Source organism: Argopecten irradians, chromosome 13, assembly GCF_041381155.1.
Source record: "Argopecten irradians isolate NY chromosome 13, Ai_NY, whole genome shotgun sequence".
NCBI classification, from domain to species: domain Eukaryota; kingdom Metazoa; phylum Mollusca; class Bivalvia; order Pectinida; family Pectinidae; genus Argopecten; species Argopecten irradians.
In genome coordinates this window covers 8,070,135-8,095,626 of record NC_091146.1, presented here as the reverse complement: position 1 = coordinate 8,095,626, position 25,492 = coordinate 8,070,135, and the positions used below count along the sequence as shown (strand labels likewise).

Sequence of the window (25,492 nt, the reverse complement as noted above, 5' to 3'; positions counted from 1 at the left end):
CCTTGTGAGTTCAACAAGAGGGGTAATTTTCTGTTTTTTTCCAGTATTAGTGGAACCAAATGATATTTTTGAATGATTTTTCATTAGTAATGATGAATGTATTTGTTAAAAAAACTTTTGAAAATATAACTTAGTGTTGAAATATAAGTCACAGTGATGCAATGGACACTCCTTTAAGTGTTTACGACTATTGTCTTTTTACATTCGTTGATCGCATTTCTATGTGCCTCTTCACAAATTGACTTGTCGTTGATATTTTCAAGAAATCACCTCGCGGAATTTGCACTGTATATGTCTTTATGTAAAAGCATACAGTGATCAAGAAAGTGAAAGGTTAAGTAGAAAGCGATATAGTTAAATTTGCAAGCACCTTCAAGGCTACGACTATGCAGTTGGTATATCAATCCTGTTTCAAAAACCGATTCTGGCGAGAAACGATGAAGCAATCTCACTATAAATAATCGACTATTGTGCATGTCACAGCACATCAGCAACATGGTCATCGATTGGCTAACAAATTCATAATTCACAAGGTTTATGTAACGTCTACTAAAACAATAAATCATGATCAATACCGTAAAACAAACTTTATCAATTTCATTTCATCAAATTCAATCCAAGTAAAATCATATTGAAAACAAGTCAGAAACCTTATCCCATGATAGAATGTGTGTGACTAATTTATGCAGAAAGGAAACAAGCTAATTATCTCCATTGGTTCCTTACTGTGACAGAAAATAACTCACTCTAAAGGTCATCATCAAACGAATCATTGAAAGGCCATTTTATTGAAATCCAATCCGATCCACCATACTCTCATATACGGCTGGTGCGTAACGATATTCGATATACCTGAGCATTAAACATAAATGATAATGTGAATTCCAGTACCCTCAAATCTGTTACGTTTACCAATCGTTAATCCTCCGTACCGACCCAGAGACAATAAAACAGATTACTCCCGTGACAATGGTACTGGTTCACATTGTTCACTGCCTCTCTTTACTAATTAATTCCACAGGTATTCATAGCATGGTACGTCGTTAAAACGCATGGAATGCAAAGATAGATTAGATTCTGGTTTTTAGACGTGGTGAGATGCGACATTACCGGAAATTACTATCTGGTTAGAGCCTCACAAACAGAAACGAGGCTTTTAAAAACACCATTTTTATCCCTCTAGCAATACATCAGCAATGAATGTCATAATTTACTTTTTGAGATTGAGGAAACAAGAGCTAGCTTGTTTGAAATAATTTTATATGAGTATGAATGCTATTATCAATATATGTATAGAATAATCATTATCGAAGAACTGCCATATTATTTCTGGTACTAAACAGGAAACGTGATTCCGTAAAAATGTTCTTTGTGTTTAGTTTATCCGCTCTACATTTATGTTTAATGAACAGTATTGGTATCGTTGGAAATACATATTTACATTATTGGAAATATATACCCATGCTATAGACGTGTTGTATTGCAAGCGTTATTTTTTTTCATAATAGATAATTGACAACTGTCATTTGTTATTTATTAGTGATAATCCTTGATTTAAGCGTTGTTTTTGATGATTTCATTTCTACTATTTATTACGGGAGGATAATACTGTGAAAAATACAGAATTAAAGATTAAAGACTCTTTAAAGAGTGCGCAAATATCATTTCACTGAATATTTTTTCATGTTTATATTGTAGTTTTAGTCTTTATGCTGAACGTGAAGCAAGAACAAACGAGATTACTCACAGCGTCTTTGCCCTCGATCAGTAGACAAAAACACAGCCTTCCTCACAGGGACGATTGGTCAAGCCCGTGCTGAATGAAGGGAAACATTAGAAAGAATAGAAACTGCGTAACCCTTAATTAAGTCGCCCGATACGATCATGCATTGAGGACAGCTGGTATGATACGAAAGAAATGCATGTATAATGCACATGTAGTGTTTTGTCCATTATTGCCATAATGTATCCGAATGAGTTGTGTTGTTCGGTGTCATTACAGTATGATACGACACTAATAAATAATTTATATATATATAATAGTTTGAGAGATTGAGACTTGTCTGTGTCGTGGTTATAGTGTGATGTGTTGTAGAACTCAAAAGATTTTTAGGTTCAGCAAGTTTAATGAAAAATGCCGGAGAGACCAAGCACTCAGTCAGAGTACTGAGGGACTATATTGATGCAAATTTCTAAAATCATGATAATTATTATACCACAAGATAACAATGAGTCATATCCGTAATATACCAGACTACACGCACTGATAACATTGTCTTTGGAAAAAAAAGAAGAATTTGTTTCCTCAAATTTATCAAAAAGGTTTGCATTGCCGCACAACACAATTATATCATCATCATTTTACCATTTGTTTCTCCAAACACTAATTTTGTAAAGTTGTAATATTAACTTTAGCTAGTACAAAGTTATCTATTTTGGTTTCTACAACAACAGGCGTTGTTATTCAACTCTCGGGGCATTGAATAAACACTGCAGCTGTTGACTAACACTTTGTTTATACCACACGTGGTATAAACTCTGTACGCATTCTGATTGGTTGACACGGAGAACTTTGACCGAACTACCTAATTTCTCAATGACACGTCATCATTGTCATCGTCATCAATAATCAAATGACGTAATTCTATGTTGTGATCACCGCTTGAGGTCCAAAACAGTTGTTGGTAAGCGTATGCGTCGTGGCCGTTGTGTCAAAATACGTGACGTTTTCATACATGTTAAATTGACCTTTAGTACTAATAATACATCTTGACGGACAAGAATTCAACTGAAGTGTTTCGATGTATACATGTGGTCCGCCATTGAAGTTTTATTTTTCTGGAAACAACTATGAATATTTGAACTCAATAACACGTTAATTGAGTGTTATTTAACCCGAAAGATGTTCCCAATTAGAAGAATTTGATATCGATGGATTCTTTATCAAAAGATGACTTTTGAATACTAATTAGTGTTTTTTTGCTGATGAAAATATTACTACACCTTATTAATTTGGCATATTTCGGTAAATACACGTTACCGTATCCCTGCCGTATTTCTATCGGCTTAGAAACGAACATGATTGTGGTAGAAACAGGTCACACTACTTGTGGTTGTTGAATACTGAATTTATTCCACACTCATAAGGTATTTAAAATAACTTAAGTAAATTAAAAAGTAAATTCAATATTCAACAACCACTCATTGTGTAACCTCTATGTAAACACACAGCATATGTGACTCGACATGATAAATAATTCGCTGTAACTAATTCAGAAAAATCCACTAATCATACCAGCACATTATATCTTATAATGTTATGAAACTGAGTAGATGAGTAGCAATACCCTCCCTGAATACTAGTTCTAGTATGTCGATATGTGTCGAATTCTTACTGAAGATATTTGTTGTCTGGACAATGCTATTGACTTTGTATTAGTAGTATATTGTCCCGAACAGAGATGTATTCAGTTATTCGAACAATAATACTTCTTTTTCCCTTATCAATCGCTCTGGGTCTGTTGGACTAAATTCTGCTGTATACCTTATTGTTATACCAGTAACTGATTGTTTCCCAATGTCTTGTAGGTTTACACTGTTTATACACCGACTAAGGGTGTCATTGTTTTTGTCTTCGTCAATGTTCTAGATAAACATGTTATGTATACGTTATTTCTTCCAGTCCAGTAAGAGATTGCCACAGTCCATTACACTGCAATACTAAAAGAGGGAATATGACGAATGTGTTCATGCATTGCCATTTTACTGATGCAGGCAACACAGAACTTCTCTATTTATGTGGATATTAAACAGATTGTGCATGAAAAAATAATTTTGTATTCATGCCAAATAAAATAATATTTTTATCATTAATTTTCATTTGATCAAGTCAGGAATTGCCACAGTCCGAAAGACTACAGTTAATTAGCCGACTGATTTCCTGGATTGCCAGTATATTGATGCAAGGAACAAAAAGATATATATTTAATAATTGTGTAACTCTAGGATATCTTCTGATAAAAAATATACTGGAATGATCAATATAATTTTCTTTCATTTCCATATGCTTCTCCGTTATATTCGTTCCTGAATAATATGACTTGGACCGAATTCAATGAGATCTACATGTTTGGTAGGTAAGCCGATCCTCTATGCTACATAGATATTCGAGCCCGCCTCATGGATGGATTCCGTAACATTATTATTCCGCCTTGTGCTTTAGGTTTTATATAGTCAGTCCAAATCATGTGAATGCTTAATCCTATTGTATCGCGTAAGAAAGCGTCTAATTGACTTTGAGATAGAGCTGCATGGCGGATCGACTTCCGTAGCTGATGCCAAGCTCGATATCGTATTCGGTATAGTGAATGATGTTTTTGTTAGCTTCAATAAACGATAATTATGTATCTTATTCAGGGATTTCTGGAATCATAATAATAAAATAGTTCATTGTAAAATAAAATAATCAACGATCTTAAAATATCATAAAGCTTGAGATAATTATCGTCTGACTGTGAACTATTTGAGAAGATCTGATATCTGATATATTTCCGTTCATATAGGCAAATCAATAATGTTTTGGTAGTGTTTATTAAGAGAAATAAATTGCAATGTATATTGATGACTTTTCCCAATAATGCATCCCGCTTCGTTATGATTTTGTAAACAGCAATATGCATGTTACTCTGAAATTAACTATATATACGGTGTACATACCAAAGGACTTGTGTAGCGGTTATTGCCAAACTATATTAAGGTTTGCTTAAAGATGCTCCACCGCTGACAAGTGGTATTTTTTCACTATCAGGCGTTAACAATTAAGTATTTTTCTTCACTTACAAATGTCAATTACTTAACATTATTACCACCATTGAAAAGTTAATCTTAATTCATTTCAAGTCAGAAATATAAAATAATAATTGATTGCACCCCGAAATCCGTGGCACTATATGCTATATGAAATGAAAATCTGATTGCGCATGCAGCAAAGGTCTGTGGGCGGTGGAACATCTTTAAAGTTAAAACAGAGGTACTTCAGTACAGGCAAGTTATATTCTGCACACGACAAATTGCATATACATTGTACAAAATGCTGTCCAAAAGTCGTGACATTCTGAATTAATAAATGTTAATGTTACGTCTATTTCACCATGAGGTGGTTAAATATTAAACATGATGCTGTATTTCATTTCTGATCTTGTCTTTTTAATATTTTAATACACTGCTGGTAGTCATGATATAGATGATGGTGTCCGCTTTGAACATGGGCATTGATGCTGCATTTCTATTAATTTATAATTGATTATCTCAGCAAGTCGATCCCTGAATGATACATCTACATTACTGGCAATGGCACATTTACGCGACATAAACTGTGAAATATGACCTCATTGATCTCGTTTGGCCGTCGTTTTGATGTATTTCGACTGACACCGTTCGTGGCACTGATTGGCTTTTTGGGACTTATAGTTCTTGGGGTTTTACGGACATACACCGAGTAATTGTCAGTTTTATGAATGAGATTTTAGTAATAATAAGATATAATATTTCTTGAATATGAAGCAGTAACATCAACGGAATGGCCTCGTAATATATATAATAGATTATACATGAATATCAAAATATTTGAGAAAAAATGACTGTGCTCCAGAAGATTTACATTACAGATCCATGGCATTGACGACAAAACAAACCTAATATATGCTTAATTTCAAATTAATGTGGTCAATGAATATATTTATGATCGGTGTACGAGGCGATGGAAGACAAATTCAGTTAGGATCATGCAACTTAGACATGGAGTACAATCCATACACGTTAACTGCACGGCTAATAAAGGTGATATTATTTAGTAAAAATAGTACTGTAGGTCAGTGTAAAATTGCATTGATGTCGACATTTATAAAACCTACAATTGATACCTTTTTTGCCCGTAGATGGCTCAATAGGTACCTTAAATGTCACAATACTATTGTTGTAATACACAGGTATACACAGCTGCTACAGTATCGTAGTACGGCATGTCAGAGCAGGATTGTTTTATGGGGGGAAATCGGGGTAGTTAATTAAATATCAGACCATGGTAATTTTAATTTTGCACCAAAAGTAATGTAATTAAGATATATCAATTACCTAATTTTAGCAGGATATTTTCGTTTAATTATAATATATTATACAACAGGACTATCAATACAATGCACAGCTCACAAACTAGCACAATGACTTGTGTTTTTATTCCATTTTATTCTATGATATGAACTCAAACTTTCATAAATCTTCATAAGAACAACATTTAATACAAGAAAAATGGGGCCGCGGTGGCCGAGTGACTGACCGCTGGTCGGTGTTTTTTCTCCGGGTACTCCGACTTTCCTCCCCCAACAAACCTGGTACGTTAAACTAATAAACCTAAACCTAAACAAGAAAAATGTGACTTCTCAAAGGTATACATCCTTGACCAAAATATCTTAAAACATTGACAATACAGCAAGACTTGGCAAGACACCCTTCCTATTCCCTGATCAAACTGTGAGTCAGTCACGATTTGCATGCTATACATCCTTGACCAAAATATCTTAAAACATTGACAATACAGCAAGACTTGGCAAGACACCCTTCCTATTCCCTGATCAAACTGTGAGTCAGTCACGATTTGCATGCTACCACATAACTGGCATTGTGTGATCCCCGTAAATAAGACAATGCAGTTCAACTGATCTTTTGTAATTTGTAAAGACAAACCAATTCCAATATGTCTTCATGGTTAACGCTGGTTACAGGCAGCATGTATACTTGTGTACTATTGTAAAGACAATGCTAGTTTATGGTTGTAAAACAGTGTATACGATGTTGGGAAGCACACAATGAAGTCTGTGTTTATGTTAAGGGTGCTTACTATTGCTTGGCGATCGACAAAGGATAGCTAGCTTTTAATTATACCACGTCGATATCGGCAATGAAGCATTAGAACTGTCGATGACAGTAATCTTTCCGATTACAGATTAACACAAAATATTCTTGAGTGTATTGCTATGTTCTTTTATATCTTTTCATCAGCTTCGCTGGGATGGATTCAGCATGTATTATAAGACAATATAATTGGATATAATCAAAGTGTTAGAAATTAGCTAAAGTGTCGAAGAAAATGCAAGCAAAAAGGGGAATTACATCTCCATCAATACACAATCATACGGAATATGAAACGTTTTTATAGACCTTATTTAATCACCAGAAATGTACTTTTTTCTATATCATAGTTATCAGACATATCGAATATCCCATTGTTACACAGACTAGCGTAATTGTTAATATATGAATATTTCATAAATGACTTGGAGCATTGAGATATTCCTCAATGCTTGATATTGATCTTTTTTGATAATTTTCTTTGTCTTTTCTAAATCAAATCCTTGTGTTTGATTAACCCGACATTTCTTGGTATTATACGACTGACCTTGAAATAAAAGCCTCGTGAGATTTGCCGAATCTGATTCTGCACAAAAGATAATCTTGTTTTACGTTGTAATTAGAAGGATGGTGCCGCCCTGACAAGTACCATACTATCAAATACCATGATTGTCTGTGGTTTATGCTGAAATATCATTGGTTTTTCCCAGCCCGTATTCATATCCAAGGCTCTGTAATTTTTGGTCGATCACCTGTGACGTTTTTATGCTTAAGCAATTGCTTTACGATTCATGTGTTGTTCCTATTTTTCGTTTTATTTCCGGTTCTAAAAATCATGAAAACATTTCAATTGCGCAACTAGAAATATTTCATATAAAACAAACGTAATGTTGACGATACAAAGTACTAAAATGTGGTGTGGTAGAACACAAATTTTAATCCATTAAGTACGTTTCAACTTACTAATTTTTAGGTATGTCATCTTTACATGATAAGAAATTAACCCCCCCCCCCCCCTTGTAAGCAGGTATACAATATGACGTCATTGCTTCATTAACGAAACACGCGTACTTTTCGTAGACAAGTATGACGTTGGGCTCATAACCACATGACGTTGTAATGAATACCTACCCCCAACGACAAATACTTAAGTTAAAAACACAACAAAAAGGTGATTTTTTGTTAGTGCGAATATATATTACAGCAATTCATAGGTTTAATACCGGAAATACCCCTTGACAAAGTTTAGCACTGTACATAAATTAGCGTATTGAAGACTCAACTATGTGTTACATCTTCACGTATTGATGACTTTGACAAAGCTGTTATCTTTTACGAATAACAAACTATGTTGTATTAGATACACTGAACAGCAATCGGAAGACTCAGTCGTGTAAACGGACACAAATAATAAAACTGTAGTTGTATATAAGGAATTAAAGTTATATGTGCCGTAACTGGCCGAAAATTGGGACATGTTATTTTTTCTTCAATTATCTATTTAAAACCATAAGTTTTAATGAATAAAGCTGTGAAAATCATTCAAATGGACAGACAAACATATATAATGCCTTATAAACGTTAGTTGGAACACATAGGTTATGCACTGTGAAATTCTTGTTTTTTTATGCCTTATACACGTTTAGATGGAAACATACCTTCAGAAATCACTTTACAATTATTAATAATACTGTAAAAATGTGCAATGAAATTGTGGACAATAATATGGCTTCATGGTCTGACCGTATGAACTCATTTCACTACACTAAAGATGTTAATATAATGATTTTTGGCAGTACTGCCAAAAATCATTTTCAGCTCTCTTTTGTACTTGTAAAATTAAAACCTATACATTGAAAGTATTGTAATTCTCAAAATGTTGGTAACTTTTGGAGTGGAATAACATATCAAAAGCTCTTCTTGATTCGTGACTATGAAAAATATGGCACATATAACTTTAAAGGTATATTGTGTTAATATGTCTCCTGGACACCAAATTAAAGATTTGGTCATGGAATAGGTCAGACATATTAAAACTCGAGTTGTCTATTACGAACCATGGAAATTGATCAAAAACGATCCATAAAATATTAAGAACAATCGATACCATCTCCAAACCTTGGAGACCGTTATCGTAATCTGTATATCCATACGTTATCTTAATTGAAGTGACTCGCTACACTCTGGAGACTAATTGCACGAGACTAAAGTTATTAAGTGACGGTCCGCGTCGTTAAGTAGACGGGTCTGTAAGACGCATGTCGTCGTAATGTAAATTTTGGGGCTATTTATTGGATGCACAAGAGCAGCAAATGCAACAGTAGAGAAATATATCACAGCGTTACTTGACTTCCTGAATGCACCACACCGTATGTGTTTACTGGTAAAATATAAGATATATTGGTCAATAAGGCAGCAGCAGGATGTCACGTGACGTCATTGAGAGAGGAGAGGCAGGTGAGGTTTGGAGACGATTACGTAACCTCTGATGTAATACATTGCTAACAGGCGAGACATACCTCAAATGGCACTAACTGTGAATAATAAACCATCTTATCAAAAGTTATCTTCGACTGCGCTTCAAAATTTGATGTTTGCTTCAAAGTTGCATCCCACGAACTGCAATTAAAATCGACGTTTGTTTCAAAGTTGCATTCCACGAACTGCACTTCAAAACCGACGTTTGCTTCAAAGTTGCATCCCAAGACCTGCACTTCAAAAATCGACGTTTGCTTCAATAATGCATCACACGATCTGCACATCAAAAATCGACGTTTACTTCAATAATGCATCACACGACCTGCACATCAAAAATCGACGTTTGCTTCAAAAATGCATTACACGAACTGCACATCAAAATTCGACGTGTGCTTTACAGTTGCTGCCCACGAATTGCATGTCAAAAATCGACGCACTTGCTTCTAATTTGCATCCCATAAACTGAATTTCAAAAATCGACGTTTGCTTCAAAGCTGCATCCCACGAAAAAAAATGTATCTAAATAAATAGCGCAGTACAGTGTACAAATGTATACACGTGTTAACATGAATCTGTTGATGACATGTTGTACAGTGTAAGAACTAAATGTCAAGGTAAACTACTTTACCTGTGTTTTACTCTTTTGGGACTGTATACACATTCAGTCTTTGTACGCAAGTCTCATAAAAAATATATTATTGCATATCATTATGATATTATCAAAGAAAGGAAACTTGAATATTTTCTATTTGGGGTTATAAATTAAGATGTTAAGCCTATAGAATATTTTAATGTTGCTAATAATATATATATATGTACCGTTAAGAATACAAAAGAAATTATTACCCGATTGAGAATCATGCAAAGTCTTAAAGTATTACAATTGATAGAGGTTTAGAAGTATACTGCACATATATGTTATCCGCATATGCAGCAAAAATGACCAATCAGAAATGGAAAAGCATTAGACGTATCCTACAATATTTTTTATTAATATATCAACAAATACCATGACACACGTATTCCAGCTATGATATACATTTAATATTCTCTCATATTGATAACAAACTAAAAGTTTGAGCATGTGTTCATGAACAATTGATAATATGACAATATGTAATGACTTTAAAAATGAATGATGCAGAAAATAATAAAACATAAAACTAATTTTAAAAATGAGTGTTTCAGCGAAGTTTCAAAAATAAGTTGATTAAAGTACGACTCTATAAAACGGTGAACCGTAATAGACTAACACAAATTTTAAAATAAACTTTCTAATATATTTTCCCTTGATTTAAACTACCGGAGTTGAAGTGCAGAAAATGCATACTGAATTTAGGACATAAGCGTCATGGTTGTTTACAATAATTCGCGAATGAACTTTATCATGTACGATCCAACTAATGTCTACAATTGAACGGGTATATTCCGTGTTTGCATATTACAGAGTTGGCGCCCTTGTGGGTAGGTATCGATTGTTACGTCATTATTATGTGAGCGCAATTCACGTCATTTTCTCCGAAAAGTATGACGTTACGCTCGCAAAAACATGACGTCACAATCAATACATATCCGCAAGTACAGATAACTCTGTTATATGCAAGTCCAAAATAACGAATGAACGAATTAATAATATTCCACCGCTGTACATTATAACAATGGTGCTATGAATGGCCCATATTCTAATATGACATTAAGCTTAAACAATGAACAAAATATTTTTTGATATAAATAAACTGTAATAGATTGTTCCGATTTTATATTTTGCGTGACGACGTTTTGGTCAATAACTCCAAAAAATGCCAATTTTCGTGCAGTTGCAACATATGTCTTGCAAAGCCTTTGTCTTATCATGCAGTGAAGGTATTAAAGATAACACTATAGCAGTAAAGTGTTATCTGTAGTTTAATGGCATTGTCACCACTGCCAGTTTATCTCTAAAATGTAACAAATAGTTTGATTGATGACGTGAATGCAGCGACAGCGAGCGGATAAAATCACGTAACATACACTCTGTCAATAAAGGATGGACAGATTTTGCTTATCGCCAATTCATTAGATGTAGTGTAAGGAGGACAGGACTTCTATCATCACCTTTGAAGAATACGAGTGCGAAACTAAAGTTTGTGTCTTGTGATACCGATATCGCTTATATGGGAACATTGTCCTTCGTCACAGGAGTCATGGAAATATCACGCGCAGTTATCAAATTCTGCATAAAGTTAGAACATGCTTTGGGTGCTAATGAAGTGTTTGTGTATTCCACACAGAAGGCACTTTGATAGCGATATGCATATGTATAAGCCATATCCTTGGAATATGTTGAATAGTACAGCTATCATTGTCCTCTTTCAAAGCGTTTGCAGGTTTTCAAACAGCTGTTGTTGAACACTTTGCAATGACTAAAATTGCTAATAATCTATATGCAAATAATGTTTTAGGATATTTTATTAATCAGACATAGTCGTGCGTCTCTGCTGTTTTAGTATTTCATCAATATTTTCTTATAGTTGTGAAAATTGTAGCTAATCATTGTCTGTACACACGTATCAATAGTGCCTTCGATATTTTATAGTTGATAATTCACGTTCAGATTAAACTTAATATTTATTTATTTATTTATTTCCGATTTACGTATAGCTAGTGTCCCTCTATTACGAAATGATATAGCATGCGGATGGCTGTCCTTCATGAACTTGCTATGTTGCTGTAAATAGGAAGGTCATCATTCCCAACCAACTAAGCAACCAGTCTTTCTTTATATAATCAATGCATTTTGGTTTATCGAAGATATCCGTTAAACATAATGTAGCTTTGTAAGAACTATTACTACGAACGTTTGATTGTTTGTTTGTTTGTTGTTTTTTTGTCTTAGTGATAAACATATTGCTTGTCGGTACTTTTAAATCTTGTAATTGAGAGAAAATGTAAGTTTGAGGATATGTAATAAGGTAATTAACGCTTGGCATCTGTTTTCAACGATGAAATCTAAAGTTATAGTCCCTTTAAAGGAATAGAACGACTGGTTCGCCTGTTTTCAGTATAATGTTGTGGGTTATTTGTTGGTTTCTGTTGTACGCTTCAGTGATATAGCACTATACAAATGGTAAAGTTTCACTATAAAATAATTCACAACATGAATATACCACAGCCTCAAAAAAAACACAGTTCACATAAATACACAAGAGGTCGTCCTCAAATGACCTTGGCTGTGAATAAACGTAGACGTATAATAAACCAAATCAGACGTGAAGTGACCTGTAGCCTGTGTCCTTACCAGTGGTCAGTTTGGGACAAGTAGCCACATGCCAATGGAAGATTGGCTTCTTATAAACGTGACGCGAGGGTTGGATACATGGCCGTTACGGTGACCAAAGACAATATAAGACGTGGTCATTGATTAGTCACGGTTTGAAATATTAACGGCGAGGCGGTAATGAACACATCACTTATGTCAAGTTTGTAATTACATCTGATATTGATTTCAATTCACTGCAGTTGACAACTACGGGTTAAGCTAGTCCACTGGAACTGATTGTTGATAAGTTAGTCTACGTGATGGTCAAACCTATACAACATACAATAAAGCGCAGACTAAATATTTGTCTTAGACCTTCGTTGGTTACTAAAAGTAGTTCCATTTAAGGTCATATACATTATCAAACATTATACCGATATTTTCAACATTCTTTATGACCTCTTTATATAGAAATTTATCAAAATTCTTTTAAAGAAAAACGCTAACTACAGCCGTCAAACTCGAATTAGATAAACTTTAATTCTGCATGAGTTAAACAATATTGCTAAAAAAAATTTTTTCAAAACTTCTTAAACCATATTAACTAAGCCACGTTTCGTATATAGCCGTTCAGTGTTGATGGTCACAGTTTGCGATGTGAACCTCAAATCAGAAACACAGATTTTGTTTTTCAGGGTTGGTTTTGGTATTTTTGCGGAACATGTTTATAATACATATCATTTACAAGTGGATAGAAAGTTGTTTGCAATCTTGAGAATGATCAGAAATAAAAATTGAACAAACTAAATATTGCGAGAATGAAATCAATAGGATAGAAACGTAGACATACGTCTTTGACCTTATCCCAGACAATGTTGTTTTGGTGGTTACAAAAAGGACCGTGAAATATCCCCCGCGTGCATTTACATGGCTGAGTGCATGTCTAAAGATCTCGAGGCCAGACATATTATGATGATTACGAGCCAGTAAATACCATAAACCATATCTATATCGGACATATACCGCCATGAACAGTCATACAGTGATTGCTTGGCGGTCATACTAAGGCAAATGTCCATGGATTTCTTGCTTTAATGACCCGACAATGGCAGATTCTATATTACGTTACATGGACGAGGCTTATTAATGTTTTGTCTTACTCTTGACGCTGTGAGAAAAACAATATACGATTTTCAGTACAATACCTTGTTCGCAATTAACTCAGGTTATCAAGTAAAGCCATTGGATAATCGTGGATGCAGCAATAGTATATATCAAATAATAATATTCTGTCTTTGCATACTGCAGGGTTACCTCCCTTGTGCGTTGGAAGCCATCGTTGTGTCCGTCATTAAATTCTGAGCGATTTACTCATTTAAAAGCATGCGCAATATTGAAGATACAAACTCTTGTTAAATACACTTTCAAATCTTTCAAGCACCTTACTTTATTGTCAGCATTCGCCTTTTTTATCACAGAGTTACCTCCCGTGCGTTTACATATCCATTGACACGTCATTGTTTTGTGAGTAACACGCACTTCGTTTTGTCAGAAATGTATGACGTTACACTCGCAAATAGATGATGCCACAATCAATACCTTCTGGTAAGGGCAGATTACTCTATAATACGTAGTAACATATCTATGAAACATGTAAATAATTTGTGAGCTGAGGCGCGATATCAATGGGGATGTGTAATTCATCTCATGAAACCTCCGCTCCAATCACGTCTCCAGTGTTGGCATTACGAGGAATGCGTTGTAAATCAGGTGTAAAATGGCCGACAATTGTTTGGTCAGGGTTGTTACAGATATGGTCCCTCTAATTGAAGACGATGGATTTACCAGAAACAACAGATCACGTGGATGAAATCAGGCGAATGGCCCAGCGGAACACCAAGACATCTTTGGATACATCTGCCGGTCGGCGTCACTAAGAAGCCTAGCGGCTTTACAGGAATCAATTACTTCGTGAAAACTCACAAAAGACCTCTTTGTAGAGGTCATCAGTTATAAGATCTGCTACAGACATCACTAGAATCGACTTCATCTACTCTCTGTTATTGAAATTATTTAAGGCTATAGGGGATATGCACTATAATAAATACATAAAGGATTTGTTTTGTGTACTTATAATATAAAATATATGCCTCGACTGTCACAGAATGGATAACTCTCATCGAAAACACTGTTAATGTGTTTGGCATGAATTCATCACATTACTTTTAGTTTTATTTGATATTTCATCACATCCATAGCAGAGTTAAAAATAGCTTCATTTGCAAGTATTAAATGATTCGTGTGAACGTTAGTGCTTTCGGATGTGTAATGAGAAGGGAGCATTAACTGCATTGTAGTTTTATTTCATCTCCATGACGTACAGTGTGTATAATTAGAACGTTTTAATCGCACACTTTGCCACTAGAATATTGATAGGTTTGTTTATAATTAGTTTAAGTGATATCATTAAAGAGCAACAACGTGATCTTTATACACAGGTCAAATTCTCTTTAAATTGGTCATTTGGGACCCTTGGAAATTGGCCTTTATAAGACAGTGGTCAGTATTCAGAAATTTGATTACGTAATAAATACTGTTTGAAGGTGATTTAATATAAACTTTATCGACAAAATAAAAATGAAAGAATTTGAAAAGGTCAAAGGACGATTGAGCGAAAAAAACAGCGGAACTTTCTGTACGAATTTAATCCCTTCAGAATACGTCGGATGAACGTTGCATGATACTATTTATTTACTTTACTATTTGTTTACTATATGCACATGAGCTGAACACAGTCATGCTACATATCAATTATATAAGTGGATTTACGCACTGGTTGGGAGAGTGCGCGTACAAATATTAGGTAGATAATAATGAGCAGGTGGCATACTATCCCCAAAACGCTACTCCGTTGTCGCTGAATATCGGATTTCCCTACAGTCTATTAAAATGCCAAGTATATGTTGTATTTGTATTTTTCAATAACTAACGTAAGGATATCATAATATGAGGTGTTTTGTTGAAGAATACGAGATATACGTAAGGATGCGGAATCAGTGTGGCCATAGACGACCATACCCATCTCTAGTTTACCTGTTTATAAGATAGTCTAACATTCATACGTGTACTTATTCCCAAGGGGGACCTTTATGTATTGTCGCTTGATATTAGTAAAAATATCTATCATTCGTATTGGCTCACACCGAATAATTTAAGATTTCAGGATTTGTATGGTTTTACTCTAAATATTTTACACCAGATAACAGATTAAAAGACCACGATGATAGGTTATTATGCAATTAAATTCAAATTTTCAGGACGTTACGATCTAGATAGCACATATCTGACTAATAACGCATAGCATAATTCACAGTTTAATGTAGAAATTACATAATCACTTGTACAATAAACTCCATTGAACAAAAATTGAGAATTTCGTGATCATGCACATTATCCGGTGTCGTTAAAAACCCATTATATTTCAAGAAATTGTTGCGCTTTGATGTGAATTATCTGTGAGAATCCATAAATAAGACAAACGTTTCCGATATGTACTATAAAGCATTGTTTCACTTCAGGCATTCCATGTGTGTGAACCATTATGCAATGTGTGGCAGACATCTTGTAACTCTTCCTTCTATGAATAATTAACTTCATTTGGTCGGCGAGTCGTATAGTAGAAATCACTATATGGATTTAAACAATATTACTTTTCAGTTGGCAAACTAGTTAAATGCACTTTTCGTGGGTAGTTTATTTCATGGTTTTTGAGTTTTGAAATGAGTATATCAGTAGATATATTCGCGGTTATTCTAATATAAAGAGGGGCGAGAGGTCACGAGTTCGAATCCTAAGTCGGTCAGTTTCCAGTTACTGACCGCTGTCGGTGGTTTTTCTCTGGATAATCTGGCTTTCCTCTACCGTCAAACCTGGCACGTCCTAACACGACCCTGGCAGTTAATAGGACGTTAAACTAATAAAAGTAGAAAGGTAATTCAAAAGAACAATAAAAAACAAAACATAACGATTCGTTGCGTTTATATTTGAGGTTATAAAGTATTCAGGAAAACACGAGAATCTTGACACCAGTAATGCACTATATTTATACAATGAAAATTTACGATTAACGAAACATATACATATATTTATTTAAATAGCATACGTTTACTGAGATACATGTATACATTTTGTATATATATTATAAACTGTAACAAAAATAATTAGTCGTTGAAATGAAATTAGAATTTAAAAAAAAAAAATGATAAATCCAAATGTACATATCCTTAATGATAAATGCGGTTTAATGGTTGTATTTAATTGGATTTATGCACAGAAGCTACCCCCTTCTTTTTTGGCATGTAAAACAAGTTTATCACTGGCATTTAATAAATGCTCAATTTCGACATATACACAGTCTTTGTTGTTTTGTGGCCAAAAAAACATAGCAGTGAATTTTGTGGGTTAAATTATTCAGCTGGTTAAACAAAATACGATGATATAATTGGCCATATAGACATACACATCGCATAGGTCAAACCGAAGTGCTCAATCTAACTGCGTTCTTTAATAATATAAATGCAACTATTTCCGTTACATGCGTTTTCGGTAATAGTTTAACTGGGGTTGATACATAATATAGTCGGTTTGATTGTTACGATCCCAACCAAAATTAGAAACTTATACCCAAGTGTGGTCTTAGCTATATAAAACCCGTAGAAACGTCCGTATATTGCAATTGGAAATTATTTAATAATGTCATCCAATAGCTAAAAGTACATACAACATACTATTAAACAGCTCATTAGTTTTACCAGCCCATGTTTCACAAACTCAATTATTCAGCAAGGTTACGCTGTTCTGTGTATCTCAATAGCAAACATTAGTCTAACATCCGCTCGTTTCAATCATTACGAATAAATAGGAAGTTTCACCTGATAATTTATTTATTAACCTCCCGGTACGGTATCCTAACACGGTATAGGATTATGTTCGCCTCTAAAACCACAGTCAGGTATAATGTAAAATTTTAGATGGGAGCAGCTGGTGGGCACGTTACGTGTTTATTTGTTTCGACTAATTAGCAGGTCGATACGTTTGTAGTGATGCGATGAGCGTCCGAACTAAAACACAGAGAGACGTAATGCGGTAATGGTCGTTAGGTAGGGGTATGTGATGGCGAGATGTTACATTCTTAGGTCTGAGATATCGCTTAGATTCCTTTTATTTAACCTCCGTGTCTGTGCGGCTAAATACCTGTTATTTATACAAGTGTTTAATGAGATAAACAGCAAACGTACATAATCCCACGGTATATTTTGTAAAGCGCGCTTTGTTTCTTGCGAGAAAATGGAAAACTAGAAAGAAAATCGCTTTTTTGGGGATTTTTTAGTTGAAGAACGTATACTTCATCATATGACTCTAATAATGGCAAGTGCAACAGCTGGACACATTTTAAGATCGATGTTGTTGTATGCTAATCAAAGCTCATTATTAATCCTGTACTGTATGGGCGTATCCGGTTTCAGAGAAAAACCGGAATATCCGGGGAAAAAGACTGTCGGGGCATCTTAACTATTCTGCCATTACAGTCATTGCAAGAACCAGATATATAGAGGTTAACAGAGTGGGTACATACAAATACAATGACCATACGATACAGATAGGAATAATTTATGAGTTTTTATGGAAAACAGATGTCACGGATGAATAAAGTTCTCTCACAAAAGCAGTGTACCCATGCAGACTAAAATACAAAGGAATTTAAACGATGTCGAAATAACACACGGGGATAACTAGTTATCCAGAGATACGGCTTTGTTACGTACGGGTTGCCGATATGCTTAGCTAATCCCGAGAACTCTAAGCTAGTACATTGTAAGTTAGAGATACAGTACACCAGGTTGTCCCCTTTATCTGCCCCAATCGTGTATAGTCGTGATGCAATGAGTATTGTCAGAATGCTGCTAATAGTACATCACACATTCTGAATTTCAATTTGTAGAAATCTTTCTTTAATGGGAGGATTATGACATCAGTGGATGGCATACCAGAAACCCCATGCGGGATTTGTCACGATACATGTGTACTTCTACTACAGATAATCGCTTTTGTTAATGCGAAAGGTGACTCAATGGCAAGAATACTCTGTAATTTCAAAGAACAAAAAAAAACCTCCTTTAACAATAAAATTGACTGAATTTGAGTACTTCTAATACATTTCTAATGATCCGGAATTATTCAAGTGAACGATATTCTTCGGTTTTTATAATTTGATTTCAACAAAATTATGAATTGAAACAAATGGGAGTATTAAAATTGAAATTGGAGTCCAATATATGCATGTTGCAGGTCCCTTAAAGCCAACACTAAGCGCGTGTCTGGACGACTAATAGAAGCAGCTATTTAATTCAACAGTTGTATCCTAGGTGTTAGATCAGATCAGAAAATTATTCAAAATAACGGAAATGTGCATAATCTAAATACCATCATAGGGACGGAATAAAGATTCCGGAAACTTCGCGGCTTTTTAACGACTTCGCCTCGGGTTAAGCGGGATGCAGTGAATGTTGTTGGAGATCGATATTTTGTTGTTAATTTGCATTTTAATGACCGGTACAAAGGAATGACAAATACGGAATTTCCTCATCTGGAATACATGCCACAACATCTAATCATTGGTACGAAGCTAGATAGCCGGACCAATAGTATACACGATCTTCTATCACTATCAGTAGGCAGCCTTCAGACTATGTATCAATACACATCACATATCTATATGATAGAGTGTCTATTTTAAAATCATTCTATCCCTTATATAACACACGGATTATTGCATGACATTCTTGTTGGTTTCATATTCGCGGAAACCACAAAAAACATCTAAAAAAAATACACAACGAAAATTCGATGTTATGCAGTATTCGCTATACTCTTGATACTTTGAAACAACATACAGTAAACACATTGCCTAAAAGTAAAGTAAATACAAATAACTATATATTTATTCTATTAAATTCAATGTTTAAAATCAATCACTGCATCAAGATATTTTTTTATGAAAACCTTCATACATGCATCGACATTTTAGGATTGTTTTAATTTTTAATTTCGTATATTGTTACATGCTATTCTTCTTTTGTTCGTCTTTCGAAATAGACTTAAACTAAGTATTGTTATTCATATGATGGGTTTAGGAAGTGAACTTGATCATGATCAAACAAGGAATCCATGTAAACAACACTTTGTCTCCTAACGAACAATCGTATTCCATCAAACTTTAATATTCAGTTGCCAATAATGCAAAGGTATCAGCACGTATTTAATGTACGACGCTATTGTCTTTGCTCCGATTGTATTGTTCTGTCTAATGTTGGGATTGAAACCAGAAAACAGAAATTTCTGTAATTGTCAATCAGTTTTGACTTAAGTCTGCACTTTTGTTTCGAGAAATCAGAGCCAGGTCGTATTCTACACTAGTGTATGAACATGTCATATGTGCCTTTGGGTGTGTTTTTCCTCCCATGTTTTGTTAAGTTTTGATAACATTTTGCATGCTTACTCGATGGAAAGACATAAAACTTTTCCGTTTGTTACAGTTTACCAAACGACATTTGGATGGACCAGTACGCAATGCAGATACAATGATTTGTTATAAGACGATGGACGACTTCTCACCATAGAATATGCATATCAACTAGTCTGAAAGTGAAAGGTTGTTTATCTATATCATATTAAGCACCATTAAAGCAACATAATCTGTATAATAAAGATTCACCTGACCTTGCAGGTAGGAACTACGTTAATTTATAGCGCGTGCAAAGTCACACTTTTGATGGCAAACGACGAAATCAGTGCTCGCAATACCTTGGCGTCAAAAATCATACCTACCGCAAGTGAGATTACTTTCAATATGTAAATGCGAAATACAGATACGAAACACGATTTTTCATCAGTGAAAAAAATAATTTACCTATCCATAAAGTATATCAATCTTGGCCGTATGGTATTGCAATGGATAACGAATGATCTGAATAAGGCAGCGTTGCAACACATTAATCAAACAAGTCGGGAATATTTTGTTGATATTTTAACGGAAAATGTTACTTTTTATTTGACAAACACTGGTATACTTCATATGAAACTCCATATTAAAAAATGCATAATATATATAATTATTTACACTGTACATTTACATTTGGTATAAGAATATTCCATGAAACTGCCGTTTTCTACAGGTCAAAACCTGTTTTATTATTAACAAGTTTATATTATACCCTATCGGGAGCCCCAATCTCTGAGAATCAACATCACAGAAATAGTAGGTTTGTATGGGTAGCCATGGTAATGATGGTATCAAGTGATTCGTAAGACAATCACAAATCATCACCGTTTCTAATGAATAAATTGTATTTCCGTTTGGGCGGACACAATGGGTCTGCTGTTATTAGCTTTATTACTGGGGATGGCGACTTCCAGCCAAAGAGATTGTCCTGTTTTTCACAAAAGACAAGTGACACTTTCTCGTGGGAGGTACAATCGACCATTTGACACAAAGAGTATTGCTAAGATCAATGCTTGGTGAATGTAACATCCCAGCAAAATGTTGGATAGATGAAAATCAACTTTTCTTCGATAAACTCTCAAAAAATATTAATTGAAAAAACCCACTGGATATACAGATGAAACATGTCGGTAATTAATAAAAAAACAATAGCATTGTAAAATTGTAATTTATCATCACAAAAGTGAAAACCGGAGAAGAATTTTCACGAGTACTGATCTTGCCTCACAATATGAATATCCCGTTAACTTGATTTTTATTCCTTTTTTCTGCCTGAACAATGAAATCAATTTAACTATATCTTATCCATTTAGCCAATATACCATAAGGTATCGTTGAATCAAGATATATACTTTAATAAAGTAAACCTTTTGCCAAAATGTCACACAAGATGTGATTGTATTGTGTATAACAATGTTCCATTCCAAATAAAAAAGTTTATTAGATTCCTGACGTGAGGTATTTGTGTAAACATACGAAGATACTACGAGTTTGCATGTGACTTTCCAGTAACTGGTGGTTCAGTGTAAATGGGTAGTATATTTACACAGAAACTGTCGCATGGAGAGCGACATCGACACGGGGAGTTCATTAGATCATTTTAATAGCATGTGGGTTGGACTATATCGTGTAAAGTACAGCTACAGACGAGATCTAGGAGAGGACCCATGGCGAACATTTGATTTCTACAACAAAATATGAAGAGTCCTTTCAAAGTTTTAATAAAAATTCGTTAGGAATTAACAATACCTTTATGTTCGGATTTTAGGAAGAGAACAGTTCTGCCCCTTTAAAGTACATCGGTCACATTAGATTGCATGAAACAACTGTGTTACACAAAACCGCCTGCCGTTACCGACACAAAAATAATATGCATGCATTTACAATCAGTTGCCACTTCTACTTTATAAACTAATCAAGGCAAAGTAAAGGTATAACACGAACCAAAAATGTTACTATTATGACGTCACAAGTATTGACATGACAACGTCATCTGATCACCGTCAAAATAATTGTTCCATATTGTAGATTCAATAATCGTTGATAAACGGTTTGATTGTCGTTTGTGCATAAGTTTTTCGGAGATCATAATTCGTTTTCTTTTATAAACATCTATAATAACTACCAAAGTTACAGTTACTCGAACTCATACATGTACTCTTGACATTACGTATGTGTGGAGTCATATATTTTTTATAAACATTGTAACTCATATAGATGCATATATACATTAGTATTCACAGCAAGCGAACGGGTTTCATTCTCAGAACAAATACATATGCATTTATAAAACTCCTTCATAATTTGATGTAGAATATGTAGAAATCTGTTAGGTTTGTATCGGTCAACAAACGTGAAATAGAGTATGCTCATGGGGATAAAACATCATTTGGAATGGCGTTTCCATTTACACATACAAAGGTTGGCAGCTGTACGAAGAAGATAGTTAATTGGACTAAGGCCGCAAAAGTTTTTTTTTATATTTACTGACAGGCAAACCCAACAGTGATCTGCCAGTATTTTCGTAAAAGGCTTGATATATTAATTATTTTAAATGCTGATTTCCAGTATCGTGTCTGATTACTTGATTTCATATGTCATTATATCTGTTCACGTATCGACACTTGAAGATATTTTGCATTTTAACAAATAAATTCAGCGAACTTCAATTATTGTTGCTGTCGTATACCATTTTTGTATATCATAATTCTAATCTGGATAGTAATTATTTCTAAGGTCGTTTGGTGTTCTTTTTGCCCGTCTCATGGAGCATGTCACTGTAAAATACCACTTCACATCCTTGATCTGAATCTAGAATTGTAATTTCCATAATTTTCTTGCCTCTTTTGTCTCATGTAATAATTTCAATGTTTTACCCCGACTAAGTGTCTAATTCTTTTAAGCTAATAATGGCTATCCATATAATAAATGTATGAGTGAGATGAAATATTTTAAGCTTGTATTTACGGGGTGGCAACTGATGTGACCATGAAAGTATATGCATCCCCTCCAAAAGTATTTTCCGAAGGACATATTGTCAGATATAATGTGGTGTATACGTTTCGATAGGTTATGTTTTGTGATATCTGTGATATGTCGCTAATAAGACAATTAAAGTTAACCTACCTCCAAAAGACAGTCCAACTTCATTGTAGAGCATCTTGTGAAGGTCTGATTTCACATCCCAGCGAAAGTAATCCTGTTTGATTTCCTGTGCTTTTTCTATGATGTCATAATGTAGAGCTTCCACACACAAATGACAAAAATCCTCGATAACATCCGCGTGTCCATGCCTATCGTAGATAATCTTCAATGTTTTCCATCCAGAATGGCGAAACAATTTCACAAAAAAATCCGACAAAGAATCGAAGTTTACCGGACCTACCCTGGAGAGTTTGGTATATTGTGATTTCCGGTAAATGGCAAAGTCTCGTGCCATGGCACCAACGGAAATTAAAGGTATATTCCAAAATCTGGCTTGCCTAGCAACAGGTGCTACAGCATAATCACAAACCGGACCAAAAAACACATCCGGTTTCTGGTTGATATAGAAGTCTATAGCTTTATTGATACCTTCAGCAATATTGCATTTTGAGTTAGCATATCGTACAGAAAATGTAAGGTTCTCGACAAGGGTATAGTTGTTACTAATTTCCTCGATGGCCATCTGTACCGCGGGGGTAATCCTGTCTATGGAAAATTCCCTGCTATTATTGGCCGGGAGTATGATGGCAATTTTCACCACGATAGACTTAACTGAGAATATAGTACAAAAGAACACTAAAAAGGCGGATATCTGTAACCTCTTATGCCCCATGACTGACGTTTTGAGGCTTCACACAAGTAAAACAGGTAAAATTTGCATCAACATTAAAAATTCATTTTTGTGATAATCTATTGTAATTCCAAAAGCTGATAACAATATTATCCTATTTCAAAAACCTCATCACTAGGCTGTTGCAGCTATCGCTACTTCGCAATAGAATACACAATATGTTCCTACACATATATATTACAATGACATGACGTCCTATCGCAACAGATGCAGATAGCGCGTCTTTTGTCGTGTAAATATTAACATGTACATAATTTAGTTACGTTTTGCCTCTCTGTATGTAAATACCTTACATCCGAAGCTGAGTCCGACACACAGTATCCGTTCACCTTCAAAACAACTTCAATGAATATTCGATATTAGATTTTATGCAGTGAACACACTTCTATCCTCTCATTGCGATACAGGATACTGTTTGAATACTATCTTCCAGGTTCATATCAGTAATCTTATAATTACTATAATCGGGTGTTGGTGTAACTTTTCTGTGCTTGTAGATTTTCTGAAGATTTGTCAATAATTAGTCATAATTCATTCAGTTTTCAAAGGAGCTTTACACACCACAAAATAAGTTCCTCTTGAAGCTTTTGAATATATACGACCTTGAAAGCAATATAATACAAATTATTAGTGTAGTTACTGTAAATCATTATAATCGTTAATGTACATTTTAATCTCCCCCCTCAAGACTATGCCATTAAATCCTGCCATTGTAACACTTTTGTCGGAAGACATTGAATGTGCATATTAAAACTGATTAAAATACTTATTTTACATTATTTTATAAAACGGGATGAAGCTTGATATTCCAGACGGTTTGTATCTTACATAGACAAAATTCACTGATCATATTGTTAGTGTTGTTTTTTATTGAAGCCGGGCATATTTGAGAAACTAAATGGCATTAGAGGAAAGATATATTATTATACTAATATCTTAAACTAGTATTACGATAATGACTCTCCAACAAGAGAAACTGTTATGCAAACTCAAAATCGATCAAACCAGATTATTTTAACATAACGTTTTACATAAAAATTGACTGCATAAAACACAAAAGATGATATGATTATGAACTAAAATCATTATGGGTTTGTATATTTCAGACAGAAATTTTACGAATTTTTTAAATCGAAGTATACGGATGGCGTACTAGTTACACGTATTGTAATCACCTGTCACCTAGCACGCCATGGTGGTCAAACAAGGACGCTGGGAAGGTTAAGTGTCGCCTTACCGATCACGTGTGTTTCCCAGCACGATATGACCCGCTATGTGTGTGTTCGTGTATATAGTTACTCAAGGTCAAATGACGACGTTATATTTGTTTTCACTGATTATATTGGAGAGGTTTATTTATTTATTTGTTATCGTTGGTGTTGGCTGAGGGGGTACGTTTCGGTCACATATACTTTTTGTTGTTTATCAAAGTAAGTGTAATATATTTTTTGTTTAGAATTGTAAGGGGTTACAA

The 25,492-nt window shown here is 34.5% G+C and overlaps 1 protein-coding gene across 1 annotated transcript in view; it reads right to left on the bottom strand.

The window, feature by feature from the left end:
- LOC138305523 (atrial natriuretic peptide receptor 1-like) overlaps positions 1-24,015 on the bottom strand; it is a 337,291-nt gene extending 313,276 nt beyond the window's left edge. Inside the window, exon 1 of the mRNA XM_069245785.1 lies at positions 23,310-24,015. Within this exon, the coding sequence (XP_069101886.1) occupies positions 23,310-24,000 (691 nt within the window). The 5' untranslated portion in view covers positions 24,001-24,015. The remainder of the gene's footprint in view (positions 1-23,309) is intronic.
- Between the last annotated feature and the right edge of the window lie 1,477 nt (positions 24,016-25,492).